The sequence below is a fragment of the Fragaria vesca genome, linkage group LG2 (assembly GCF_000184155.1).
Source record: "Fragaria vesca subsp. vesca linkage group LG2, FraVesHawaii_1.0, whole genome shotgun sequence".
NCBI lineage: Eukaryota > Viridiplantae > Streptophyta > Magnoliopsida > Rosales > Rosaceae > Fragaria > Fragaria vesca.
In genome coordinates, this window is record NC_020492.1 from 8,650,756 (window position 1) to 8,665,482 (window position 14,727).

The 14,727-nt window shown below is 37.0% G+C and overlaps 3 protein-coding genes across 3 annotated transcripts; 1 reads left to right on the top strand and 2 right to left on the bottom strand.

Annotated features, from left to right (window-relative positions):
* The first annotated feature begins 831 nt into the window (after nt 1-831).
* Nucleotides 832-2,289, top strand: LOC101297495 (uncharacterized protein At5g48480-like). The gene is made up of 2 exons (XM_004290088.1): nt 832-1,202; nt 1,770-2,289. The coding sequence occupies exons 1-2, from the start codon at nt 934-936 to the stop codon at nt 2,044-2,046; spliced, it is 546 nt and encodes a 181-aa protein (XP_004290136.1). The 5' UTR covers nt 832-933; the 3' UTR covers nt 2,047-2,289.
* Nucleotides 2,290-8,556: 6,267 nt separating this feature from the next.
* Nucleotides 8,557-9,115, bottom strand: LOC101297791 (putative lipid-transfer protein DIR1-like). Its single transcript, XM_004290089.1, has one exon. It carries the CDS (start codon nt 9,043-9,045, stop codon nt 8,734-8,736), a length of 312 nt encoding a protein of 103 aa, XP_004290137.1. The 5' UTR covers nt 9,046-9,115; the 3' UTR covers nt 8,557-8,733.
* Nucleotides 9,116-11,530: 2,415 nt separating this feature from the next.
* LOC101295488 (putative lipid-transfer protein DIR1-like) lies at nt 11,531-12,805 on the bottom strand. The gene is made up of 2 exons (XM_004292288.1): nt 12,800-12,805; nt 11,531-11,881 (listed from the first exon to the last, which is right to left on the bottom strand). The coding sequence occupies exons 1-2, from the start codon at nt 12,803-12,805 to the stop codon at nt 11,531-11,533; spliced, it is 357 nt and encodes a 118-aa protein (XP_004292336.1).
* Between the last annotated feature and the right edge of the window lie 1,922 nt (nt 12,806-14,727).

Consider the following 14,727-nt stretch of genomic DNA (forward strand, 5'->3'; position numbering starts at 1 on the left):
GCGCCTCCCCTCAACCCCACTCCAGTACTGCCAAATACTTTGAATATTGCTCCTAAATATTAAGCCTTCTTGATTTTCTTGTCAGATTGATGGGCTCCACTACCGGTTGGTTTTTATTTAATTTCCAAAAGATGAAAGGATAATAAGATATAAATACCTAAACAAATCCAAATCCAACAAAAAATAAAAAACAAATATAAATTGATAATCTTAATTTTTCTCACCAAAAAAAAAAAAAAAAGATAATCCTAGATTTAATCAGTGGGGACCTTTTATAATTTAAAAAGGAAAAAAAATCTTATAAAATAGTTTAATATGTGACAGTTTTGGTATTTGCCTACCGGGCCTTCCTTTTATTCACATCGTTATCCACTATTTTTCGGATGCAGATTTGCCAACCAGCAGCTTTTGCTGGTCAGGCAGACCATCCAATCAAACACTGCCAGAGAGAAAGAAGAGACAGAGAGAGAGAGATGTGATTGGTTGATTATCATGACACCAAATTTTGATGGTCGGCATATTTGGTTCCTATTTTTCATAGGCGGGATGGAAGCGTACGGTCTCATACCACGTGGACGACTAGGACTGGTCCATACCCTCCACGCGAAAGGTCATAAAAAACCGAAAGGTCAAGCAAATTAAACCCAAAAAAACGCAACGAATGCGTGACGGGCCGAAGGTCATTTCGGGAAACGCGAGTGGCAAACGTCGTAATTTACCTCAACACCCAGGGTAGCGCCATAACCTAACCTTTCCACTAATACCCATTCTGTCCCCAAACGGTTGCGCTTCCTCGCTTCTATAAAACCCCTACCCCACCATCAGCTCAAAACCCACGCTTTTTCCCTTTTCGCCATTACTTTCCAGAGCAAGGGTTTTCTCTCTCGCTTTAGCTTTTCATTTTCTCTCTGCTTTTTCTCTGTGAGTGTATAAATGGCGGACCAGGAGGTTCAGAACGGCGGAGCTGAGAAGGTCACCACTGAGTTCAAGAGCACTGTGGCTTTTGATCTCGTCTCTGTGCTTGGAGTCGAAGCACCCAAGGCTGAAGAGGCCGTTCAGTTCTACAAGGCGGTCTTCGGCGCTGTGGAGGTTGAGCGTGTCGCGAACCCTAAGCGTAAGGCGGACCTGGAGCAACCTCTCCTTCAGGTGCTGCTTCAGTTTGGCTCCGGCAAGGTTTTGGTCGTCGATCGCCTTGAGGATGAGTGAGTCAACATTTCTTTGACTTTTTTTTTTTGCAGTAAATCGTGTTATGTTGTTATATCGTTTAGATCTGTAGGTTTTAGAGGCTGTTAGTTGTGTTTGATTTTCATGACTCGTTTATTGACTTCGTTTCCTTCACTTTCAAGCTTTGTGATGATGATGTATTAGGTGTTTTGAATCGTTTCTAATTTTCTTCGTGTTTTTGATCTTGCATGAGATTTATTGATTTGTTATTCTTATTTTTCAAGATGGCAGTAATTTACTGTTATTTATTTTAGCTTTTTAGGTTTTTGTTCTGTGCAAATAGTAATTTTGTTTATAATTTTTGTCTTATTGGTAGCATCTGTTTGCTCATTGAATTACATAATCATTTTCTTAGTTTTCTTAAAGCCTGTGTAAATTTTTGTATGGAAGTTATGAGACAATTACCAGTGATGAACGGTTATTTACGTTTTTTTAATTGATGCTGCTTATTACTTATTGAGATTAATCTGTTTAATCATTTATGAAATATATCCTCCGGCTCTGTTTGTATTCTTTTAACCTATGGTGCTTTGATTATTCACCAGGTTAAAGTCTCAGCAAAACAGTTCTTTCCAATTGGTCTCTGAGGAAGATGTTGAAGCTGTGATTAAGAAGGTTGTGGCTGCTGGAGGGATCACAGAGGGTGTTGGTGTGACTGAGGACCATGCCTTCCCTGGAAAGCTTTGCTCTGGCAAAGTGAAGGATCCATTTGGCATTGTTTGGACCATTGTTGGCAACAAGAGCACTACTGCTGCTTCTGAGTTTGGGGATAACAACACCTCTGCGGCCGAGTTTGGGCAGAACAACACCAATGAAGCTTAGCGGCTTCAAGCCATCTTGTGTTATCGGTGCTGTGACCGCTTTTGACTGTCGTTTGGTCTAATATTTAATCTAGTAGCAAGTATGAATTAGCTAGTCTGATTCTGGGTAGATGTAGTGGCCTTAATGTTTTGCCATTCGGCTTAATCGGTGGGTTTTTATTTTGAAGAAATGGACTAGCTCTTGCTGTGGTATGATGGTTATTACAGATACAGTTTTTATGATCTGATCGGAATTCGTGTTTCCTATTTCTGAGTTCTTTCTGGTTGTGATTTTCCTTTCATTTTCCAGTTTATTGATGTTCTGCTAATTTGAGGGTAGTTGTGACTTTTTGGGGTGCTGGTTGCTATATTATGATGGTGGTATCGGATTAGTTGGTACGTTTTCAGTAAAAGGGCAAAACGGGGTGGGAGTTGCCTGACCTTGACCTTGACATCCGTAGTGTAGTACTTGTTCCTCCTTGGTCCCAGACTCCTGGGAAATTGGTGAAGGAATGGCTAAACTGGCAGGAATTGTTGGATGAAATATCGTTCGTCGGGACTTCAAGTAGGTCCATAATTTTATTGGGTCATTCCAACGACTTCTTTTGGGGATTTTTATTCGGTGCCACATATATTCGTCTCCTCGTTTGTGCTTTTATTATTCAGTTATTTTGGTTTTGTTTATGGAAAATTATAGGGTGAGTTGATGCATGGTATGCATCAACTTTTTTAAATATTATTGACCGTTAGGTATGATAAAATTTTAAATATATTTAACGGTTTATGTTATTTAATATTTGTAACTTGTTTATCAGGTAGCATGTATTTTTATAATCAGTCCCGTTCACCTAGTCACCTACTGACCAGGAAACATATGATCAATCACCGTCTGATCATGCATTTTTAGATCTAAGGGCTGATAGAAAACCAGTTTAATTAAATGAAAAAATATTGTTTAACATTTTTAAACGGCACTTCATCAATTACCCACGTCATCTCTATCTTCTCCTCCTCCAGACGTCAATCTTTCTCTTCTCCTCTTCCACTCTAATCTCAAATTCTGAAAAAGTTGAAGAAAACCCAGATTGAATTTCGCCGGAGACGAAGACCCAACGTGGAAGTTGCCAACCAAGTTTCCCTTTCACCTGCTACACCCTCTCATACCCATAAGTAGATAAGCTTCTCCTCCCATGCGCATTAGCCGCCAGCCAAATTCATAAAATTTGCAAAAATCGTTTATGTTGGAGACCGAAGAAACAAAATCTCCACACTTTTTTTCCTCGATTCCGAAAGTATTCAACATAACCCAGTGTTTAATGTTTGATTTTTAGCTTTAGGCATATTGTTTTTGACATGTTCTGGGATTGTTGTTGGGTGTACAGATCGGGAACAGAAAGAGGAGGGAGATGATTATGATGATTTGTTTAGCACTGGAAGAATCTAAATTGGTGTTTGATTCGACAAGGGAGAAGAGTTAGCCTCATTCAAAGAAAAAGAAGCTAGAGAGGAGGAGCAAATTACGGTGAAGTATTGTTGTTCATAATAATCGACGGGGATGGTTGATCAGAATAGGAGGAGACGACAGCGGCGACAGGGAGTCTTCCAAATTTGGGAGAAGATAAGTGGAAGAGACGAGGGAGATGACATCTTGTCTCCTCTTATGGATCTAATTGTTATCTAAAAATGACTTAACAATATATTTTCATTTAATTAAACTGGTTTTCTATCAGCACTTAGATTTAAAAGTGCATGATCGATTGATCGACAATGATCGACCAAATGTTCTTTGGTCAGTAGATAAACGGGACTGATTTTATAAATTATATATAAAAAAATATAATAAAACAAAAATAGAATTTAAAAAACCCTAACTTATTAGAACAGATCAATGAACAAGAAGTCTGTTTTGTTCCTTTTCATTGTTTTACCGATCTGCACCGAATGCTAAGATAAAACCTAATTAAAGCGAAGAGAAGAGAAGAGGAGAGGAAGGAGAAAGAGGTTGGTCTTCTAGCGAATAGGTAAGTTCCTCTTCTTTCCCGACCAAGATTTTACAATCTCCTCGTTTCTGTTTGTTTCGTTTTAGTTTTAATTTTCATCGGTTTTGATTTTTGTACCCTTTTAATTTATTGGCTAAGATTTGAAAAAACCAGATTGGTTCGGCAAGAGTGGTTGTGATGTCTTTGCTCATAGTGGTCATGACTTTGTTCGATCATAGGGCTCACACAACCGACGATTTGGTCCTCAATCACGAACGAACGAAACTCTGATTGCATTTCCTGAAATCAAATTAGGTTTTGGAAAAATTGTCTGACGGAAGTAATGATAGAACAATCAGAATGAGACTTATGACTCCGCTGTTGCAGGCTTTGATCCTATCGGAGTAGCCTCTGAGATCGGAAGGGTTGTCAGGGAGCGCTTCTGGCTGGAAAATCCGGATGACGTTGTCCCAGGTGAAGGAGACATTAGAGGTTGTGAGAGAGGAGCCGCGGCGAGCAAGTAATAGCACCCACCTAAATCCCCCGATCGGTAAGGCACTCAACAAGTCCAAGCCGAAATCGGCTGATAAATAGGAGCTTGGCACAAAATTTGGCCATGGCGGCCACCAGTCTTGAAACTAGCAACGACCCAAATTCCCAATTCTAGACTTAGATTCTACTTGTTTGGTTGATTATGGTCATTGCTCATCGGGGAAGATGAGTTGCAGAGAGAAAGCATTGGGGATACAAATGAAATAACACTACCAGGACAAGCACTTTAGCCGACGAAAAAATTTTGTCGGCCTGTTAGCTTAATTCGTCGGCTAAGATTTCGTCGGGAAAAGGTCGTCTGTGATGACTTTAGTCGACGAAAAAAAAAATTTCATCGGCTATAGTCCCACAGTTTAGCCGACGAAAAACACGTCATCAGTTTTTTTCCCAGACTTTAGCCGACGAAATAATTAAGATATTCGTCGGATAAACCTTATAAAAAAATTAAAAAAATAACTATAGCCGACGAAATATATTCTATTTCGTCCGCTAAACCTTATAAAAAATTAAAAAATAACTATAGCCGACGAAATATATTCTATTTCGTCGGCTAAACCTTATAAAAAAATTAAAAAAATTAACTATAGCCGACGAAACATGTCATATTTCGTCGGCTAAACCTTATAAAAAAATTAAAAAAATTAAAAAATACTATAGCCGACGAAATATAGTCTATTTCGTCGGCTAAACCTTATAAAAAAATTTTTAAAAATAACTATAGCCGACGAATATAGTATTTAAATATCGTCGGCTAAAGTTGTTGGTTTTTGAAAAAAAAAACTGCAGAAACTTCCGGCCACCTCCAATCACCACCAAAATATGACAGAATCTTCCTCTCAACATTTCGAATAACTTTCTAGAATAAATCGAAGCCTAATTCTAAGCCTAAACAGGTCAATTGAATCAAAATATAAAAATCCCCAATTTTAAACCCTAAACACTTCAAATCTTCGATTCTCCTCACACACACCGAATCGAGCTACCAAATTCTAGGGGAATGTAGTACTAATCAAACTCAACTTATCCATATATAGAACTCACCAAATGGTGACCTGAGGAAGGAGAAATTCGATCGACACCGAATCCGAACCGGCAGAGTTTTGGAGCTCGATTTATCTCTCACGGCGGCGCCACTCGATGCACCACCTGTCCAGCAATGAAGTAGAGACGACGGCGAAGCTTTTGGGACAAGTGTGGCGGTCTCCGGTGGCTTGACGGCAGAGCTAGGCCGAAAATTTTGGTTGACCGCCAAAAAATTTTGGTTGAAAATTTTGAAAATTTTTCGACTTTAGCCGACGAAATCATATATTTTCGTCGGCTAAAGTCCTTTGAAAATTACCGCCCAAAAATTTTTGACCTTAGCCGACGAACTTTGTAATATCTCGTTGGCTAAAGTCTATAAATTCACGAAAACGCTCATATCTCCCTCTATATTACGTAGTTTGGTCAGAACTTCCACACAAAAACTTTAACGTAGATGAGACGCAACCGCCTATATAAAAATTTTGAGACATTTACCTTCCGACGATAGGGCTTCCCATAGGGAATAATAACGGTAAATAGGGTTGACCGCTACTATCGGCACCGAGACTTTACCCGATTTACGTGATTTTTGAACCATAGCCGTATTTCACCATTCTGAACACATCTTATTTCACGAGATTTTTGATAATTTTGCTTCCTATGTAGAGTTGGTTCACAAAGTTGTATAACCTACTAAACAAGTTATACAACATTAGTAGACACATTGTGATTCATATGACTAAAATTCACAAACCAAAATTCGACCGTCAGATATGATCATTATGACGAAAGATGTCTATGGTAAAAAATTCAACTGGATCCGACAATGTTAAGGGCTCGATCGAAACGGTCAACCCTAATCCATCGTCACTTATCACACGAAAACGCTCATATCTCCCTCTATATTACGTAGTTTGGTCAAACGTTCCACACAAAAAACTCTCACGTAGATGAGACGCAACTGCCCATATAAAATTTTTGAGACATTTACCTTTCGACGATAGGGCTCCCATTAGGGAATAATAACGGTAAATAGTAGACACGTTGTGATTCCGATGACTAAAATTTACAAACCAAAATTTGACCGTCAGATATGATCATTATGACGAAAGATGTCTATGGTAAAAAATTCAACTAGATTCGACACCGTTAAGGGCTCGATCGAAACGGTCAACTTTAATCGGAAATAAGAAAACTGCATTTTGAAGCCCTAAACGGACTCGGATGGCCAAAAATGCCCATACAACATAGCATTAGCAATGAGTCTGACTCGTAAGGCCGTTACGCTTCCGGAAAGGTATCACAATAGTCAATCGGACACCAAAAATCAAATCTGTAGCATAGTGAATAATAAGGGTAAATTGCATTGACCGCAACTATCGGCACCGAGACTTTACCGGAATACCGTGATTTTTCAACCGTAGATGTATTTCACTATTCTGGTCATATCTTATTTCGCGACTTTTTTGTGTTTTAAGGTTCTACGTATAGTTTTTTTTTCCCAGATGAGTTGTTGTCCAGATCTGCAGATATTTAAATACTTTAGCCGACGAAATTATATTTTTCGTCGGCTAAACTTTAAAAAAATTTCGTCGGCTAAAGTTCATAGACTATAGCCGACAAAAAAAATTATTCAGACGACGAAATTTTAATTTCGTCGGCTAAAGTTGACTATAGCCGACGAAAATTTTAAATTAGCCGACGAAGGAAAATTTCGTTGGCCTGGTTTTTTTATTTTCGTCGGCTAAAGCCTTTCTTCTGGTAGTGTAAGAAAAAAGAAAGAAATACAAAGTCTTCAAAATTTCATGTTACAAGTTTAGAGAACATGTATACCAATAAAATAATAAATGTATTGTAATACAATTAAAATGTTATTAATATGAGTAAATTGTCGTTGAGACCATTATGATGTCATGATGATGTTTATATTGTAAATCATGTCCTTTAAGAAGTTTTAGGTTATGTGACGACGTTTTTACATCGTTTATCGACAATTGAGGTGAAAGTAGTAATTAATGTCGATTTCATGGTAGTTCTTTGTATGAGAACCCTTTGATTGATAAGTTGACGAATTGTTGAAAAAATAGTAATCAAGCTTGTATTTGTAATAATTTTTTCAATTACAAGTTCGAGAACTAATTTACCAATTTGACAACAAATTGTAGTAATAATGGTAAAACTGATGTACATATAGTAAATAAGTTGTTAGTATAATAAAGTCTTTTATGTAATAATTAATACCTTACTTTTAGTAAATTTTGTTGTGATTGAGATAATTACTTATAATACAACGTGTTTTACTATAAATTACAACAACTAAGGTATAATTGGTAAATATAGTTGTAGTATTGATATTATTTGGAATATGAACCTTTTTACGAAAATAACAATAATTTTATCTCTAGTGACAACGAATATTGTAAATATTAATAATCAGACCTACATTATCTGAAGTCGTTAATCTTGTAAAATAGTTCTTTTTTATGTAATTATGGTAATTTTTTAAGTAAATTACTCCATTCATGATATTTTTACTACAAATACCACATTTAACGTATTTAGTGGTAATTACAGTGGTAAACTAAATAATTACAACATTTACGACCCTCATTACAAGTTTTTGAACATTTCACGTATAACATAGTTAAAAGGTTCTTAAAATTAGAATTTTTTACACATGTCACAATATGACTGGATGACATGTTTACCTGTACAACAAGTACTTCATTTTTATATATTATTATAAAATAGTTGATACATGGTATGCATCAACTCATCCTAGCCTTACCCACCTGTCTTCCCTCTTTTGAGGGCACCTAACTGGCCAACTCCCTCTGTAAATTAGGTGATTTCTCATTTTTTACGTAAATGATATATTTTTTGATTAGCATCTACCTAAGAGCTGTATTACTTATTGATCCAATAGAGTTTCATGACAAAGATTCTTAGATGTTTATCTCAAATATATATGGTGCAAAATTTCCTGAATGAAAATCATATTATTGCAACTACGGCAGCTTTGGATGATGATCCAAAACTCACTTTACACGCATTTTATTAACAACACAATTCCAAAGCAGTGTGCTTTAACATAACACGACTATCACGCAACAGAAGTATGCAAATAAGATTTACGGTATTGGATGGTCCTTTGCTTAGCAATTGGCAGGAGGAGTGAGGCCGCACTTAGCCGGAAGTCCCATCGCGAGTGTGGGATCGATTCCGAAACCAGGCAACACCGGCGAGGTCTTGTAACCGCAAAGGCAATCCAGGTCGGCAGCAGAAAGATCCTTGCAACACTCGGCAGTCGGATCAGATGGGTTCGGCTTCATCACCGATGGCTTGCAAGCAGTTAGACCATCCTCGCTCATATTGCAAAAGGTAAAAGCTCTTGACCCTTCGAAAGACACAAGCATTGCCACCACCAGGATCGCCATTAGCTTATTGAAACTACACATCTTCACCATATTGATCAGATAAATGGAAACTAGTAGTAGCTGTGATGAGTAGTGCTGTAGTGAGTTGTGTGTGTGAGTGTGTGGCATTGACGCATATGAGAGCTCCTTTATATAGGGAAGGAGAGGGAGTCTTGGAGCCACAAGTCTGAAACCCGTGAATGAGGAGAATTGGCTGTATTCTCTCACGATCACGGGGTGCTAGCTTTCTTTTCCACCAATGATATTTTATGCTTTGGTTTGGTTGTCATTTTTGGATAGGAGGAGCACACAGAAAGGTTAAGACGTTAAGTTGGTGAGTGACCTCGTGATCAAAAGTAGACCTGTAAATAGACCGGATCTAGAGCGGATCTACCTAGATCCGGATCCGGATCCAAAATCCGGATCCGTAATAGAAATTTTGGATCCGGATCCGACCCGTTACCTGTCGGATCTTTGATAGCTAGATCCAAATCCGGATCCGGCGGGTTAACGGATACCCGACCCGTTAATCCGATCCGTTTATGATTATAAATATTTTCAAATTTTAAATAATAATTTCTTAATTTTATCATAAATTTTCATAAAACACTAATGAAATATTATAACAAAATAAATGTTTACATCAAAAGTTGAATTACATGGCCAAAATACTTCTTAACAATAAACTAATATATTCAAAATACTAAACCTCCAATGTATTTAGCAAAGAGCATAAAAAAAACATAGGCATCGTAACCTTCAACTTGATCAAATGATCATACTTTAGACGCAATTTAGACGTTTAGGTTATCCAAATAATTATTATATTATTTAATATTTATCAATAATATTATATTTATAAAAATATTATTTAATTATTTTTAAATGGATCTGGGTCCTTAACGGATCGGATCAACCTCGATCCGTATCCGATCCGTTTAATAAACGGGTAAACGGATCCGGGTCCTTAACGGATCAACGGGTCGCGTCTAATTTTCGATCCAAACCCGTTTAAAAACCACGGATCCGGAGCGGGTCCGGATTAAGATCCGGTCCATTTACAGGTCTAATCAAAAGTGGATATTATAACTTGGATTCAAAGGAATATAACTCTTGGCTTCAGTGTTTTTTTCGATCGGACGGCTCACAGCTTGGGTTTGATGTATGCCAAGGCAAACAACTATGCCGTTCTCTTGATAGCATTGCAATTAGAGAAAGGATCTATACTGAGTACCACTGCTTAAGTGGAGTAACCTTGAAATAATCTTGTTCCCTTGACATATTTAATTCAGTAATTGAAAATTTAAAAAGCGAAAAACTGTAATCAAGTAACTAAACAGGTATTTACGCAGAGAGAAGTAGAGAAGAAAATGAGTTTGCTAGGTCAACAAGAAAATCACTATGAGCGGAGGCGGCATGCCGGCATGGAAGCGGTGTCGTTGAAGGACTCTAAGCCACACGAAGTGAACGGCCAGCGCGCACAAGCGAGAGGTGACTTTTTTAGATGCCTCTGCACTATCGGAGTTACAAAAAGTCGGACTACGAGATCATGCCGGAATGGAAGCTGGATTGTCTGCTTAAAGAGTATGGATCGGACTACCAGGTCAACGGAGATGTTGAGCAGAAGAAGTTAATTTGCTACGAGACCTTTGTCTTGTTGTCCGACTATATATGCCCTTTGCTATATATTGTTCTTGCAGCTAGTATGACTGTTACAGACTGTATGCAAGAATTAATACTTTGTTAATTAATTGTTCTTCACTCCTCTAGTATCGTAGTTCATTTGTTGCTGATGTCTACCTAATTATCCAAAAAACACTGTGATGTTTAGTTAGTACTAATATGTTCATTTGTAGCACTGTGGTTGTCATGCTGAGTTCTATATGCCATCTATGTTGTTTGCCGATCATGAATTCATGATCATATGATTCATATCATCGTGATGCAAAGAGAGCTCTCTTGTATATATATGATTCATCATTCATATCATCATTCTTGCTTTCCATTTCTTTGTTCCGCAGCTCTGTTCTTTCATCTGTATTTTGCATGCATCATATACACATTTGCTCCCTTATCAAATTCATCAATTGTTCATCTAAAATCTACCACTGATATAGTGATACACACGCGCGCGCGCAATTATGCATTATTAGATTTGTTAACTGTTATCGTACAACTAATTAATTAATTAGCTTTACTGTTTTGAAAATTAGAGCAATATGTTTGCATGTAATATGAGGATAATATCACGGTCATTATAAACAAATTATGATGCATGGTGAAGAGATGACTATTCTGATAGTTTCAGAAGCAAAACGATACAAGGTATTATAATTCATGAGACAACGAAGCAAATACAAACCACGTACTGGGAAAGCAAAACATTCGACACGATCACAAAACAAGACGTACAAGATCATCACACAAAAGCTATAATATCAACCCCATATTGATGAATCGGAGAACAATTCTTGGAGCACTACCCCATGCATATAATGTGATGCTCCATCGGATATTTGAGGACAGGCCGGACAGCTCAGGCGCAATTGGCAGGAGCGGCGATGCCACACTTAGCCGGTAGTCCCATAGCAAGATCGGAAGAGATTCCGAAACTAGTCAACATAGGTGAGTTCTTGTAAGAGCAAAGACACCCCAAGTCAGCTCCAGAAAGAGCCTTGCAACACTTTGGGGATGGATCGACAGGGTTCGGCTTTGTCACCGATGGCTTGCAAGCAGTTAGACCATCATCACTCATTTTGCAAAAGGTAAAAGCTGTTGAGCCTTCGAAAAACACCAGCATTGCCACGACCAAAATCACAACCAACTTGTTGCACATCTTCACCATTTTGATCACTTCTAAAGGATATGGAGCACAGTTTTTCTTTAGCTAGTTAGTAGTAGAGGTTGTGAGTATGTAGCATGGTTCAGCCTACTACCTCTTATAGAACAAGAGGAAGTTTAGGAGCCACAAATCTGAAATCCGTGAATGAGAATTGGCATTATTTCCAGTCACGGGGAGAATCTCCTTCCACATACTCGATTCTTTTGTTTTAGTAGACATGGCTAGTGGCCAGGTTGGGAGAGCGCGGGATGAGGAGCACACAGAATAGTTATCAAAGTAATGACATTGGCTTTCATCCGTGACTTGTTTCAGATTCACTGGTGCTTATGCATGTAGTGGCATGTTCCAAGAAATCAAATTTGACAACACCTATATATGTATATGTATATGTTAGAATAAAATGGGACGGTGTGTTCTTTTTTTTTGAGGAAAGATAACGGGAAGGTTTTATGTCTCCCAAAATTTAGGGGTGGGCGATTTACGCTGAAAATGCAGTTACCGATCTAAACCGTACCGAAAAAACGATTCGGTAACCACACCAAACTAAAACGGTGTCGTTTTATGGTCACACCGCACCGAACCGTATTAAAATGGTTCAGTTGCAATTTAAGATTATAATTCGACTGATTTAGACCGAACCGCACCGAATTAAATTTTTCTTATTTTTTTATTTTCCATTAATGGAATTTGGTTTGTAATATATAAAAAATGATTTATGTTCAAGTTTGTAGTTTTCAAGTTGTTGTGTTTGCATGATAATTGATAATACTTGATATATGTTGATTTATTAAGTGATCAAATATGATATTTTTGTTAGTTATTTGATATTTGGATGACAATTTTAGACTTGTATGGACTGTAAATGCATTGAAAATTTGCTCATGCCTTATAGAAATTGTTAGGCAAAAATTTAGACATCCCTTACTTGTTGAAATAAATAAAGCGGTCCACACCGAAACAGACCTGCATCGCACCGAATTATTCTAAAACAAAAAAAAGCGGTTTGATTGAGCTTTTAAAATATTATAAAACCAACAAAAATGGTTCGGTTGTGGTTTGAGTCTCAAACCAAACCGAACCGAACCGCGCCCACCCTAAACCAAAATCTGAAAGGCACACAATAGTCCCTAGGAAAAGCAAACAATCTAGCAAGCTATTCCATCACCAAGACGCACGCCATGCTCTTGAATGTGCATTTCAGGTTCTAAATCCTTGTTTAATATACTTCGTGACTTCGTGATCTTTCTGTCTTTTTAGCTTTCTAGCTTTATCAAAGACGTTGTTCGCATTGTCCTCTTATCAGTTTCCTCAGCTTGAAAAGAAACAGACTTTGAGTACCTGTTGAGTTTAGCTCAGTTATTGATAAGAACACAATGTGTGTACATGTTAGAAGGATACATGTATAATCATTAAGGAACTTGTACGTACAATCAGGACTTTAGGTCGTCAACAATAACAATTTACTTCTTCGACTTAGAGAGCTTTTCATCACCTTGGAAGAAAGGGTGGAAGTAGATATGCACTTGTATCATTTCACTAGAAATGACATAGATACACATGTTTACATATTTCACTTGTATCATATGCGTAAACAATCGATCCGTTAAGATATTTAAAAAAAATTAAAATATCAATCATGTGATGATGTGAACCCTTTTATTAAAGACGAATATAGTTTGCAGCATAAAAACCCCAGAGAAATACAGGAAGATGGAAATTAATGGGAAGAAATCGATATAACAGAAACAAACCCTTACTCCAAAACCCACTTCTCCAATATCTCTTCTATTATCATCAATTTCACACTAACCTGTTTGCTTTCCTACATAGTTTCATTATCATTTATCATCAACCTAAGCATCATTTTCCTATGTAGAAACTTCAACACCTAGTAGTCATTGATAAGAACACAATGTGTATACATGTAAGAAGGATACATGTATAGTCATTAATTAACTTGTACAATCATGACTTTAGGTCGTCAACAACAACAATTTACTTCTTCAACTGAGAGCATCAACAACAATATCTAAAGGTCCTTTAGGTGAAATCCGATAAAATTGAAACGATACAAATAAGATTAGCATGACCCCTGAGTAAGGATGACATTATAAATTGAGAATTTGTCCAAATTTTATATTTTATATTTCAAAAAGCAACAACAATATTTAAAGTACGTCTACATGCACTCATGCTTAATCACCGTATAAAAAGTTTCGTAAGGAGATAATTCAATGAGCGTACATGTACAGTCTCAATTTCTTTGACTTGCAACACGAAGAACGCTATAGGGGTTGATATATATAGGATTAAACTCAGTTTAACCCCCTGAACTTTAAGGCTAAAATCAGTTTAATCCCTGACTTTTTTATTTAATCACGTTGGTCCTTGTACTCTCAAACATCATCAATTAAGTCCAAAATTTTAATACGGCTCCAAAAATAACATCATTTGTTGATTTGAAACTGACATAGGGATCCACGTTTGAGTTTTTAACCTATAAAGAGAGCAAATGAACATCCAAACGATGAAAATACATCATTTTTCAAGGACCAAACTCACCCATTTTTAGACTAAAATTTAAATTTTGGACTTAGATGATGTCATTTAAGAGTACAAGAACCAACGTGATTTTAAAAAAAGATCAAGGACCAGACTGATTTTAGCTCTAAAGTTTGAGAGGGTAAACTGAATTTAGGGGAATTTTCATATACACCCAATTTTAAAGAGTAGTTTTAAATAAAACCCATATCATATTCCTATCTGATAGACATCTAAAATGTATCAATTATGATAAATATTATGTCTTATTTTTTTAAATTTTACACAATTGCCACCATTCAACTATAACATATCAATATAATAAATAAGCTTAATTGATATTGTCTTAA